General features: G+C 50.4%; 1 protein-coding gene across 11 annotated transcripts in view; it reads right to left on the bottom strand.

Annotated features, from left to right (window-relative positions):
• Nucleotides 1–4,176: 4,176 nt before the first annotated feature.
• The window catches only part of LOC118207674 (eukaryotic translation initiation factor 4 gamma 3-like), a 52,048-nt gene continuing 42,842 nt past the window's right edge, over nucleotides 4,177–13,382 (bottom strand). For 7 of the 11 annotated variants that reach the window (XM_035381476.1, XM_035381478.1, XM_035381480.1 and 4 more), the window contains 12 exons: nucleotides 12,873–12,969; nucleotides 12,610–12,763; nucleotides 11,272–11,492; nucleotides 10,640–10,758; nucleotides 9,542–9,714; nucleotides 8,982–9,107; nucleotides 7,535–7,616; nucleotides 6,471–6,569; nucleotides 6,087–6,233; nucleotides 5,777–5,858; nucleotides 5,364–5,510; nucleotides 4,470–5,246 (listed from right to left, as the gene is read on the bottom strand). In XM_035381476.1, the coding sequence (XP_035237367.1) occupies nucleotides 5,065–5,246; nucleotides 5,364–5,510; nucleotides 5,777–5,858; nucleotides 6,087–6,233; nucleotides 6,471–6,569; nucleotides 7,535–7,616; nucleotides 8,982–9,107; nucleotides 9,542–9,714; nucleotides 10,640–10,758; nucleotides 11,272–11,492; nucleotides 12,610–12,763; nucleotides 12,873–12,969 (1,629 nt within the window). In that variant the 3' untranslated portion in view covers nucleotides 4,470–5,064. Of the gene's footprint in view, nucleotides 5,247–5,363; nucleotides 5,511–5,776; nucleotides 5,859–6,086; nucleotides 6,234–6,470; nucleotides 6,570–7,534; nucleotides 7,617–8,981; nucleotides 9,108–9,541; nucleotides 9,715–10,639; nucleotides 10,759–11,271; nucleotides 11,493–12,609; nucleotides 12,764–12,872; nucleotides 12,970–13,382 lie in introns of all 11 variants that reach the window. The other 4 variants (XM_035381485.1, XM_035381486.1, XM_035381487.1 and 1 more) reach the window with 2 other exon arrangements.

Raw genomic sequence — 13,382 nt, 5'->3', positions numbered from 1 at the left:
AATGAAATTCCATTAATGAAGTTAATTTCATGCATGTACATTCAGGAAGTGAAGTTCATTAATTTTATGTTCATTAATGAAGTGAATTTCATTCATTTTTATCCCCGCTGAAAATTCCAGCTAAGACCAGCAGGGATTCTAAGGTGATTTAAAATAGTTTAAGCTCTGTTTTTGACAATTCTAGTGGGTCAAAGCTGGACTTTAGCTGGGAAAAGCTGGTTAAACTGGTAGAGTAAGCTGGTGGACCAGCCTTACTATATAGGCTGGGGTCATTCCTATGTTCCCAGGGTCCTATGTTCCCCAGATGTATCTGGCACATAATGGGAACATGGCAGAGGGTCCTATGTTCCCAGGGTCCTATGTTCCCCAGCTCTACATGATATCTTATCTGTGTTCAGTAGATAGAGACAGAGACAGTAAATCAATGATTTTCTGTCTTACTCCAGAAAACGATGTCAGCTAGTTCTAGCAAACAAATGGCTTAGCTGTGCTCCGAAGTCCTCAATAATAATATTTTCCAAGAAATTCTGAAAAATTGTTCACAACGTTTCGTCAGGTGCAGTAGAACTTAGGACCCTGGGAACATAGATACGATCCCCATAGGCTGGTCAGTTGGTGAACAGCTGGTTGATCAGCTAAATTGTCTAAAACACCATTTAAACAATCCTAAATTTTCAGCAGGGATTCATTTTGTGTGCGTTCGGGAACTGAATTATACCCCAACACAAATGGACTCTCGTTTTCTTCTTCCTCTCTGTCTCCACTGAAAGGCAGGTCTGCTGCCCAATGTTAGCAAATCGCCAGCATTGCAGCACAAGAACCTTTTGGGCGAATCAACCCAAACCAGCGCTCCAGCCTGTCAGTCAATCCACAGTCATTTACATGAGGAAGGCTCCTCCCACTCTTTACAGTAACCGTGGTAACTGATTCACTTGACTGTAAAGATAAGTGAATTTGAAGGACAGATTGATCAAAGTGTCTATTGATAGAGGATGATTGGATAGTGGGCATTAAGGCATCATTATAATAATAAAAAACTGGCTTGTGAATCCTAGGATCATTAGGAAGTACTGATAACACAAAATATTAACAGAGTGATAAACTTTGAATTGGTCAGTGCAGAGCACGTTTAGTTGACATAATAAAAACTGTAAACCAGGTCAGCAGACAGGATGGGTCCACTGCAGTGTGCTAAGCTGGACTTTAAACTTCAGGTTTAAACCTCCAGAGTCCGGACCACAGAACCGGATTACAGCCGTACCAGCTAATCCTTATTCCCCAGCTTCGGATAGCTGTTTGAGCTGTAATGCAATTCTGTGGTCTTCAGGTTCAGCTTTAAACCCAGTCTTTGCTTATTTTATGCATTTTTAAGCAATATTTCACAGGCACACCAGCACCAGTAACTGAAGTTTGTACTCCCAAAACGAGTCACATGCAGGCAAAACACTAGTCAGCCAGTAAACAATAAAAATACAGCTTACTCCCAACAACCCTGTTTGTATGTAAATGTTTGTTTTAAGTGAATACTGCTGTGGTTTGACTAGGCCTAGCTGTGTCATGGGATATTATTGATACGTCCAAAGTCCTTCCCTTGGGTTGTTGATGTTATTTAACTCAAGACCTCCCTCTTTTCACCAGGATATGCCTCCGTTCTGAGAACCTCAACCTCAGCTTTAGCATACTTTAGCGCTTGGTGCGCTACATAAACGCTCAAAAGCAACAAATACGGCAACAGCCGCAACCACAATAACCAGTCACCTGAAATAGTATTTCTGACACAATAATCATAAAACGTTGTCTTTTAGAAGTTTAAATATATCAAACACTATGTTTTTATGTCTTTTTAAAACTGGTCTTACATAGAATTTGGATGAGCAAGGACTTTATTTCTGGATTTTTACTCCTTGTGAAGTTCTGTTATAATTATTCTACTAGCTCAGTCATTTGTAATGCAATGTGATCATGTGATATGACAAGCTAATAAGCTGATGACTGCTCCCGTGTCCCTATGAGAAATATTTTGCGGTGATCTAATCTACTAGTGATCCAGCACTGGTATATAAAACTAATTAGCTATCTGAGCCAGGGGTAATTGGTGGAAATAAAAATTTTTATTAAACCAGGGTAGTCACTAGTCACATTGAGATTGACATCTCTTTTACAGGTGAGCCCTAGAGCCCACATGCCTTTGGACTGTGGGAGGAAACCGGAGTACCCGGAGGAAACCCACGCAGACACAGGGAGAACATGCAAACTCCACACAGGGAAGATCCAGGCTGGCCGGGACTAGGACCCAAAACCTCCTTGTGAAGCAACAGCGCTAACCTCTGCCAAAATACAAACCTACCTCCTGGCCCACTGGGAACACAGCACCCCACCACTGATCCACACCGCCAGCCCCCCCCCCACCCCTCCACCACTGATCCACACCGCCAGCCCCCCCCCACACCCCCCACCCCGATCCACACCAGCCCCCCCTGATAGTCACATTCAGTGGCAGCAGTGGAAGGCCACAGCCCGGACAGAACAGGAGGCCGCAGACCTGCTGAATGGTGAACAGGTGAGTGCAGCTCGTCAGACGCACCTGACCTTCAAACGCAAGTATCCCTCAGGTAGAAGCCTGGAGCTGGACATCTGACCAGGACACAGGTGCACAGAACCTCCCTTTCAGAACACAAACGGGTAACTCACTGGAGTCCCAGACGGCCCCCTACCAAACGTCTGTTTCCTGCTCCTCCCTTTTAGAACACAAATGAGTAACTCACAGGAGTCCCAGACGGCCCCCTACCAAACGTCTGTTTCCTGCTCCGACTCTCCTCCACGCGCGCGTACGATCACGCGCTTCGCAGAACCCGGTCCCTTCCGGAGTAAACCGGTTCTGACGGGTCCAGTCGCTGCGGACCACACACTCCGCCGCTCGCTTTCTGAAGGTGCGGATAACTCACCTGGAGTCCAGGTGCTTCTTCCTGTTTTTATCCCTCCATGCGAACACAAGGGAAGGAGTTAAAAATCCACCAAAAACCTGCAGGAAGTGAAAAGCTGTACAACTGCATTACAGCTGGTTATTACGAGCTGGATGAGCTTTAGGATTAGCCTCACCTGTAACTGCATTACAGCTGGATGAGCTTTAGGATTAGCCTCACCTGTAACTGCATTACAGCTGGATGAGCTTCAGGATTAGCCTCACCTGTAACTGTATTACAGCTGGATGAGCTTTAGGATTAGCCTCACCTGTAACTGTATTACAGCTGGATGAGCTTTAGGATTAGCCTCACCTGTTAATAAAGACCTCAGTGCAGCTGCAGTAGCAGCAGTGGAAAGTTCATAAATCTCACATAAACCATTCCAAACCGCAGGGGAAGTTCCCTTGCGTCTACTGATGTGTGGTTTTGCCCAGAGAAGAAAAAAGGAGGTCACTTTTTTTTTTGTTGAGAAAATCTGAGCAACCGTATGCATTTCAAGATATAAAACACACATACTAATGAAACATTGTTCTGGAAAATATAAAACATAGCCACAAATGGACCCATTCTCTTTCAAAATCCCATCAAATTATACAGCTGATCTAATTTTCCTAAAGGAGACAGACGGTGAGCACATACAGTGGTTGAAAATGGATTTTAGACAGGAGTCTAGCAAGCATGTGTGTATGCTGACCATCAAAAGAAACTGCTTCCTGCTCGCACACATGGTGTCCAATAACAGAGACTTTCTGGCCAGATCAGGTTGCTGCACTTCACCCTATTCTCCAGCAATGAGCCTCCTGGAAACTGTATGGTGAGAACCGGAATGGCGGGTGGCCTCCAGGAGCTGCATTCTCCAGCCATGAACCTCGCTGAAAGTGTGTGGGAAGAGCCAAAATGGCGGGTGGCCTCTAATGGCTCAAAGACCAGTGAACAGACACACAATCTTTCAAGGCACAGTGGTCCTGATGCTAAACGAAATAAACATCACTTCAACTCCAAAACAGGTTTGTCACTCGCCCAAAGACTCTGGGAACATGCTCAGAGCTTAAGGGGTGAGAATGTTTTGATGCTCAACTCAATCTACCGTCTGCAACAATTCATTACGATACAGTGAGGCAACGACCATGGGCTTTTAAAAAAAGATTGATTAACTTGGATATCGACTTCAGGAATCGACAAGAAACACACATCACTGTGGGGACTTGTACCTTTTTTTTAAATATCTTTTTTGTCTTTAATGTATTTACAAGCTTTAAATTTGCTCTGTAAGTCTGAGGAGTTACAAGCACTTTAGAATGAGCGACCCCCTCACTCAGGAGCGTTCTCGTGCTGGCCGCTGCCCCGTTTAGTTTCCGGAAGGTTCCTCTTTGTTCTTTTCCACGGGTCTCAGTCCCGCCCGTGTGTGGGAGTATATACAGGTCCAATAGAGCAAGCCAAAGTAGAAGAAACAGTTCCTGAGGTTATTTCAGAATAACCTTTAACCTCTGACCTTTTGAACAGTTGACCCTGCCTTGTAACCAATCCCCCTATCCCTTCCAACCCATAAGTAATTGCTTTTTTTATTTACTTCTCTAAACCAAATTCAGGGAGGCTACCTGGCATTCAATTATTATTATTATTATTATTATTATTATCAATAATATTTATTATTGTTATTATTGTTATTATTTCTATTACCGTCAATGTTCTCCACATTTTGAGCATCTGCAAATGTTAAATAAATTTCCGTATTTGCAGTCCTTAAAAAAATAATAAATTAAAGAGTTCAGAACCTATGTACTGTATTCTTTGTTGCACAGAAATTGTAATTTTTTTAAAGTCTCTTAAAAAGTAACAAAAGAAAAAAAAAAAAGTTTAAATTTTAAAACTAAATATTTTCTATAAATAATACAATGCGTTTTTAGTGCTCTGGCCCTTCCGATGCAGACTCTAATCGCTGTGTTGGGTACCGTACCATGAACCTCCACCGTCCAACTCCCGTCCGTGCATATGTTTCTGTTTTTTGTTTAGTTTTTTTTTTTTTTTTAAGATTGCAGACGATGTTTTCAGCGAAGGTTGGCTGCTCTGCACTGATTGGCCGAGACTAGACCTGCTCCCGTCAGTTATCCTCTGACTCCTCCTCCGCCTCCCTCAGCCAGGTGAAGAAGGCGGTGACGGACTTCAGGGCCACGCCCTTTCCCTGCTGCTCTGACGAGTCCTTGCTGCTCTCCCACTTGTAGAACGCGTCCTCAGAGATCACGTCCTCGTCATACAGGCAGTCGAAGAACATCCGGAGCAGGTCTGCGGGGGGGGGGGGGGGATGACAGAAAACAATTATTTAAAAAAACAAAAAACATTTAAACTATATTACTCAAAAAAATTAGCTAATGTTGATGTTTACGGTGTGGAGGGACTTACTGGGAGGTTGATCAAGTTTGACTATCAATGCCTGAAGTGCATAGAGAGCCTGCAGCTGCCTCTCTGTGTCCGAGCTCAGGTACTTGAGCAGCACAGGTAGTCTCCTCTGGATGATGGTGGTGTCCACTCTGCAGGACGAGCTGTCACCTGGGGGGGGGGGGGAACACAGAGAGGCGCTGTGAGGGCTGGAGTTTTCACCACCTTACCCCCCCTTACCCCTTACCTCTTACCTGTCACTGCATAACACACTCATTACAGAAGTCATTACCGTAAAGGGACTGATGCTCTTACCTGTCACTGCATAACACACTCATTACAGAAGTCATTACCGTAAAGGGACTGATGCTCTTACCTGTCACTGCATAACACACTCATTACAGAAGTCATTACCGTAAAGGGACTGATGCTCTTACCTGTCACTGCTGCTTTACACACAGACGTCATTAAAGCTCGGAGGAACGGAGGTGAGCTCATCTGGGACTCGTCCAAATTCGCCTGAAACGCAGGAGGGCAGCAGTTAGAGCAGGGGAACACGGACACAGGCACACTGACAGAACCCGACCTAAACCAGTTTGACCGGATTTGTTTTTGCAGTGACACGGTATTTGGTGACCTCTGTTCAGGATCAGCGGCTGCGCTGTGCCACTCAGCAGATCCACCCCCCCCCCCCCAAACCCACATCGCGTCCCGCGGGGGGGAACCCAAGCGCTCGCCCCGGCCTACCTCCACCCAGTCGAAGATCTGCTCGTCTCCTGCCATGTCCTCCAGGAGCAGCTTCTCCAGCTGCCGGTTCAGCTCCTCGGGGGAGAGCTCCCCCTTGGAGAGCGGCTCCTCTGGGCTGGAGCAGTCCGACAGGGTGAAGTCCAGTTTCTACAGGAGAGGGGGAGAGGAGGAGAGGGGGAGAGGGTGTGGGGGGCGGTTTATAAAAGGTGTAAGGAGGGTGTAACTGGGTGTGTATAGGGGGTGGTGTTTAGGGTGTGTAAGGGGGTGTACTGTATAAGGGGGGCAAGGGGAGTGTAATTGGGTGTGTGGGGGTGTATAAGTGGGGCTGGGGGGGCAGTTTAAGGGGGCCTGGGGGGGGCAGTTTTAGGGAGGGGGGGCACTCACATGGGCTGAGATGAAGCTGGGCACATCTTCCCCCTCGGGCAGGAAGTCCTCCCAGCTGAGCCCAGACTCCCTCCACAGAGAGCCCACTTTCCTATGGCTCTGCAGAGACAGAGAGAGAGAGAGAGAGAGAGTCAGAGTGCAGATACACACACACACACACTCCACAGAGCCCACTTTCCTATGGCTCTGCAGAGAGAGAGAGAGAGAGAGAGAGAGTCAGAGAGTCAGAGTGCAGATACACACACACACACACACACACACTCCACAGAGCCCACTTTCCTATGGCTCTGCAGAGAGAGAGACAGAGAGAGAGAGAGAGAGAGAGAGTCAGAGTGCAGATACACACACACACACACACACACACTCCACAGAGCCCACTTTCCTATGGCTCTGCAGAGAGAGAGAGAGAGTCAGAGTACAGATACACACACACACACACACACACACACACTCCACAGAGCCCACTTTCCTATGGCTCTGCAGAGACAGAGAGAGAGAGAGAGAGTCAGAGAGTCAGAGTACAGATACATACACACACACACACTCTCACTCCACAGAGCCAACTTTCCTATGGCTCTGCAGAGACAGAGAGAGAGAGAGTCAGAGTATAGAGACACACACACACACACACACACTCTCACTCCACAGAGCCAACTTTCCTATGGCTCTGCAGAGACAGAGAGAGAGAGAGAGTCAGAGTATAGAGACACACACACACACACACACACACACTCACACTCCACAGAGCCAACTTTCCTATGGCTCTGCAGAGACAGAGAGAGAGAGAGAGTCAGAGTATAGAGACACACACACACACACACAAACACATTCACGTGTACGCACGCACACCAACACACACGCACAGACTGTCTCTTGGAAAAGAATCAGGAACCACAAGTCCATCTTTGCAGGTATGAAGATCAACACAAAACCTGACATAACATGGAGATCCATGCCAGCTGTACCATGTCTCAGACTGTTCGGCCATTAAAAGAGATGTGAACGTTTAGCCTGTTGGGTGGGGGATTCGAGCAGAACACAGCCGGCGTGGGAGAGGCACTCACCATGTGTTTGCATAGAAGGTGCAGTACTTCCGAAAATAAGATCCCTGCTCTTCCCACAGGAAGCAAAGGTTTGCTAAATTCACTGCGAACAGAGAGAGAGAGAGTGAAGATGGCAGTGAGAAGCTTTCAGCTGGAAACTGCACAGCTCAGCTTTACCCCCCCCCCCCCAAAAAAAAACCCCAAAAAACTAAAGCAAGGCAGACGCTGTATTTGACACCAGGATGTTGAGGCTTTATACAGTGAACTGTACATCACAGGAACTCATTAGTTCAACAGTTTTGAACAGTAACAACAGAATCCTGATCATAAAGATGGAGTGTCTGCCTGTCTGTCTTCCTGTCTGTCTGTCTGTCTGTCTGCCTGCCTCTCTGTCTTCCTGTCTGTCTGTCTGCACACCCTTCAGCTGAACACACACAATGACCAAGCCCTCTCTCCTGAGCAAAGAGATTAAACTCTAAGATGGCCCTGAGAGCAGTGCTTCAGTCCGCATGTTTCTGAACTGATTTATTTCTGTGTATTAAAGGGCTCACACAGTCCCTGCTGTCAGCGTTTGAGTCAGCACTCTGCACACACTGCGCAGACAGTCAGCGCAGAGAACTGCGGCATTAAAGCTAACCATGCAGATCAGAGAGAGAGAGAGAGAGCGAGAGAGAGAGAGAGAGAGAGAGAGAGAGACTGAATCAACCTGAGGAGGGGAGGACTGAACCACCTTTATTTCAGAAGGATTCTCTGCGCACCTCCTCACACAACAGACCACAGTAGACCACTGCCAGGATAGACAGCACATTCAGGAACACGTCTGTGGCATGAGCACCCAGCCCTCTGGTTTACAAAACCTGTATCTGTCTGCTGCCTAACACAGTAACACACTGCAGGGTGTGAACAGGGGGGAGAGATGCATGCTGATGTACAAGAATGGCAATATGGAGACTCATACTGTTCTACCAGTGAAAGGCTGTTCCTCACTGTTCTACCAGTGAAAGGCTGTTCCTCAGTTCTATTAGTGAAAGGCTGTTCCTTACTGTTCTACCAGTGAAAGGCTGTTCCTCACTGTTCTACCAGTGAAAGGCTGTTCCTCACTGTTCTACCAGTGAAAGGCTGTTCCTCACTGTTCCACCAGTGAAAGGCTGTTCCTCAGTTCTATTAGTGAAAGGCTGTTCCTCACTGTTCTACCAGTGAAAGGCTGTTCCTCAGTTCTATTAGTGAAAGGCTGTTCCTCACTGTTCTACCAGTGAAAAGGATGTTTCTATGGATTCTCTTGCAGCAGTGTAGTGAAATGTCTGAACTCCTGATGTGATGAGAGTGTGTGTATTATGTTATAATGTCCTGTGTAAATGTGGGCAGTGTGTGTGATGTTTTAATCCCCCCCCCCCCCCCCCCGTGCTGAACGTGTCCGGTAAAGAGCGCCTCACGCTGGTGGGACCGAGGGGGCGGGGCGAGCACTCACCTAAATAACTCTCTCATAGAGATTCCCCCTTCCCGCAGCACGGGGGAGACCAGCTCAGCCAGGTACAGCCATATATGGGGGATGTCTATGGCCATGTCGTCAGCCAGCTCCAGGGTGTCCGAAAACCTGCGGGAGGGGAACGGGGGACAGAGGAGTGAGAAGGCCCCCCCGGCTCGTCCCCACACCCACCACCCCCCCCCCCCCGCCTCTCTCCTGGTAAGTCCCGGAAACCCGACCCCCCCGGGGGAAGCGGCTCGGGCTCCTGATGTAACGGGACAGCCTGTCCCGGGGTTGTGTTACAGTTTCCGTTGTGCTGCCTGGCTGTGACATCACAACATCACGCGCTGACACACAGACCTGGTCCCCGGGGACAGACCGCGTTCACACAGGGGGGGTGGGGGTCGGGGGGGGGGGACCATCCCCACAGCACATGTACTTAATGCCTCATCCTATAAAGCACTGGGACCTGGAGAGGGTTACATTCACAGGACTGGGACTTGGAGGGGATTACATTCACAGGACTGGGACTTGGACAGGGCTGAGGTCAGAGCAGGACTCACCCTTTGAAGTACTGGGACTTGGACAGGGTTCCAGACTGCAGCAGCAGGAAGAGGAGGTGCCCCATGTGGTCTCGGGTGATCTGGCTGCGCTCCAGCGTAGACTCCACCCCCACGCGCACAAACACGCTCAGCTGAGCTGCCTGATCCAGCTCCTCTACACACTGCACGGCCTCCTGCGAGTGCACACACACACACGCGCACACACACACGCACGCACGCACGCACGCACGCACGCACGCACGCACGCACACACACGCGCACACACAGGCACACACACACACACACACACACACGCGCGCACGCACGCACACACACGCGCACGTACGCGCACGCACACACACACACACACACGCACACACACACACGCACGTACACACACACGCACGCACGCACACACACATACACACACACACACACACATGCACACACACACGCACACACACACACACACGCATACACACACACGCACGCACGCACGCACGCACGCACGCACGCACACAGGCGCGTGCACACACACACACGCGCACACGCGCACGCACGCACACACACACACAGACGCACGCACACACACACACAGACACGCGCACACACACACACAGGCGCGTGCACACACACACACGCGCACGCACACACACACACAGACACGCGCACACACACACACAGACACGCGCACACACACACACAGGCGCGCACACACACGCACGTACGCACGTACACACACGCGCACACGCACGCACGCACACACACACACAAAAAGAACAGAAACAGAATGAATCAAACACACAATTAAAAGTTTGAAATGAAGTCAAATTGAGATATTCACTGGTACACAGACTAGGCTGCAGCGGATGATTTATCTTTAGTCACCGATAAACAAAAAATTGCACACGTAACACAGAACTGGGGGAACCCGAGTGTTACTCAGGCTAACTGTAATTATTTGTCTTTAAATAACTGAAAATTAAATTTAACTAAATGAGTTTTACCCGGTCCCCCTTGGCAGTACCCGTGTGGGTTCTACCCGGTCCACTCTGGCAGTACCCGTGTGGGTTCTACCCGGTCCCCCCTGGCAGTACCCGTGTGGGTTTTGGGCGGTACCTTGTAGTCGTTGATGTGCAGGAACTCGTCGATGATGGCTTTGGACTTCTTCTCCATCTCCTCCTCGGACAGGAGGGGCTTGTCTGCAGTCCGACCCACAGGAGCGTCCCCTTTCACTGCAGAGAGAGAAACCGGGTCAGAACCGGGTCAGACCCAGAGTAACATGCTCCAGGCAGGGAGCTCAGAGCTGCAGAATAAGAGCAGGTTCTGACCCGGGTCAGACCCAGAGTAACCTGCTCCAGGCAGGGAGCTCAGAGCTGCAGAATAAGAGCAGGTTCTGACTCGGGTCAGACCCAGAGTAACCTGCTCCAGGCAGGGAGCTCAGAGCTGCAGAATAAGAGCAGGTTCTGACCCGGGTCAGACCCAGAGTAACCTGCTCCAGGCAGGGAGCTCAGAGCTGCAGAATAAGAGCAGGTTCTGACCCGGGTCAGACCCAGAGTAACCTGCTCCAGGCAGGGAGCTCAGAGCTGCAGAATAAGAGCAGGTTCTGACCCGGGTCAGACCCAGAGTAACCTGCTCCAGGCAGGGAGCTCAGAGCTGCAGAATAAGAGCAGGTTCTGACCCGGGTCAGACCCAGAGTAACCTGCTCCAGGCAGGGAGCTCAGAACTGAAGATTAGGAGCAGGTTCTGACCCGGTTCCCTGTCCTGGCTGCGGTCCGGTTCGGGCTTTTCCTCGGCGGCGCTGGGGTGCTTGGGCGGGTCGGCGGTTTCGGGGACGTCCCGGCGGGGGTCGGCGGGGGCGGGGCTCTCCAGCGGCTCCTTCAGGCCGGCGCCGGGGCGGGGGAAGGGGGCGGTCCGCGGGGGGGCCACGCCCGACGGCTTCTCGCTCCGCTCTCGTCCCGAGCTGCTGCGACTGGACGGGACAGAACCGCTCGTCACCCTCAGGCCACGCCGACACAGGCCACGTCCTCAGGCCACGCCCACACAGGCCACGCCCCCACAGGCTCACACATCAGACCCTTTACTCAAACACTGTAAGTCAGGTTTTACTGAGGGGTTACATCCAAAAATGTACAAAGACACATTTAGGGTGAGTACCCCTCTAACCTAACCCACCCCAGCCCTGAGAACCAAGTCCTGTCTTTCTGTTCACCCTAAAAAAAAAAGACTAAGGCCCGGTTTGACAGACACTGATTAAGCTCAGTCCTGGACCAACTGAGTCTCCATTCAGAGCTGAGTTTAGTCCTGGACTAACTGAGTCTCCATTCAGAGCTGAGTTCAGTCCTGGGACTAACTGAGTCTCCACTCAGAGCTGAGTTCAGTCCTGGGACTAACTGAGTCTCCATTCAGAGCTGAGTTTAGTCCTGGGACTAACTGAGTCTCCATTCAGAGCTGAGTTCAGTCCTGGGACTAACTGAGTCTCCATTCAAAGCGGAGTTTAGTCCTGGGACTAACTGAGTCTCCATTCAGAGCTGAGTTTAGTCCTGGGACTAACTGAGTCTCCATACAGAGCGGAGTTCAGTCCTGGGACTAACTGAGTCTCCACTCAGAGCTGAGTTCAGTCCTGGGACTAACTGAGTCTCCATTCAGAGCTGAGTTCAGTCCTGGACTAACTGAGTCTCCATTCAGAGCGGAGTTCAGTCCTGGGACTAACTGAGTCTCCATTCATAGCTGAGTTTAGTCCTGGACTAACTGAGTCTCCATTCAGAGCGGAGTTCAGTCCTGGACTAACTGAGTCTCCATTCAGAGCTGAGTTTAGTCCTGGGACTAACTGAGTCTCCATTCATAGCTGAGTTTAGTCCTGGACTAACTGAGTCTCCATTTAGAGCGGAGTTCAGTCCTGGGACTAACTGAGTCTCCATTCAGAGCGGAGTTTAGTCCTGGACTAACTGAGTCTCCACTCAGAGCAGAGTTCAGTCCTGGGACTAACTGAGTCTCCACTCAGAGCTGAGTTCAGTCCTGGGACTAGGCCTAATCTGCAGTTTAAAGGGTCGTCCCAGCAGCCTCGCTGGCCCTAAAAGGTCCGTTACCTGCTCACGCTCCTCCTGGAGTCGAAGTCCGGGGGCAGGGAGGGGGGCGTGGTGGCGGGCTGGGGGGGCGGCGTGGCGGCGGGCTGCGGGGGGGGCGCGGAGGACTGCAGCGCGGAGTAGCGGTTCAGGTTGCTGCCGCTGGACCGGGTCAAATCTGAGAACCACAGGAGAACCGCAGCGTTAAAGGCCCCAGTGGCTTATGGGACAGGACAGAGTGAGAGCTGGAGGTGCTGGCTGCTGACTGGAGGGTGGGTTGTCCTTACCTGATTCGTTGGCCTTGGCCCCCGCCCCTCCACTGCTGCCCTTGACCCAGTTGATCTGGGCTCGGGGGCCCAGCTGGATCTTGTCATCTATGGTGGGCTGCAGAGGGAGAGGAGAGGAGTGTGAATTTCAGCGGCTCAGTCACAACTCGTCCTGCTATGTCACTCCTCGGCCAGCAGATGGCGCTACTGAACTACAGAGCAGCCCATCGGGGCTCGCGTGCGCAGCCCTGCTCCTTGTTCTGAGCATGTGCGTAAATCATCTACAGGTTTCAAGGTTCACAAGGGCACATAAAGAAGTGCATTTACTGATTAATACACACCTACACACGCACACACACGCACGCACGCACGCACACACACACACACACACACACCCCTACACACACACACACACGCACACACACACGCACGCACGCACGCACGCAAACACACACACACACACGCGCGCACACACACACACACACACACACACACACACGCAATCTCTCACTCTCTTCTGAAAGACTCTGC

Source organism: Anguilla anguilla, chromosome 11 (genome assembly GCF_013347855.1).
Source record: "Anguilla anguilla isolate fAngAng1 chromosome 11, fAngAng1.pri, whole genome shotgun sequence".
NCBI lineage: Eukaryota > Metazoa > Chordata > Actinopteri > Anguilliformes > Anguillidae > Anguilla > Anguilla anguilla.
The sequence above is the reverse complement of the archived record's forward strand: the minus strand, read 5'-3'. Positions and strand labels throughout refer to the sequence as shown.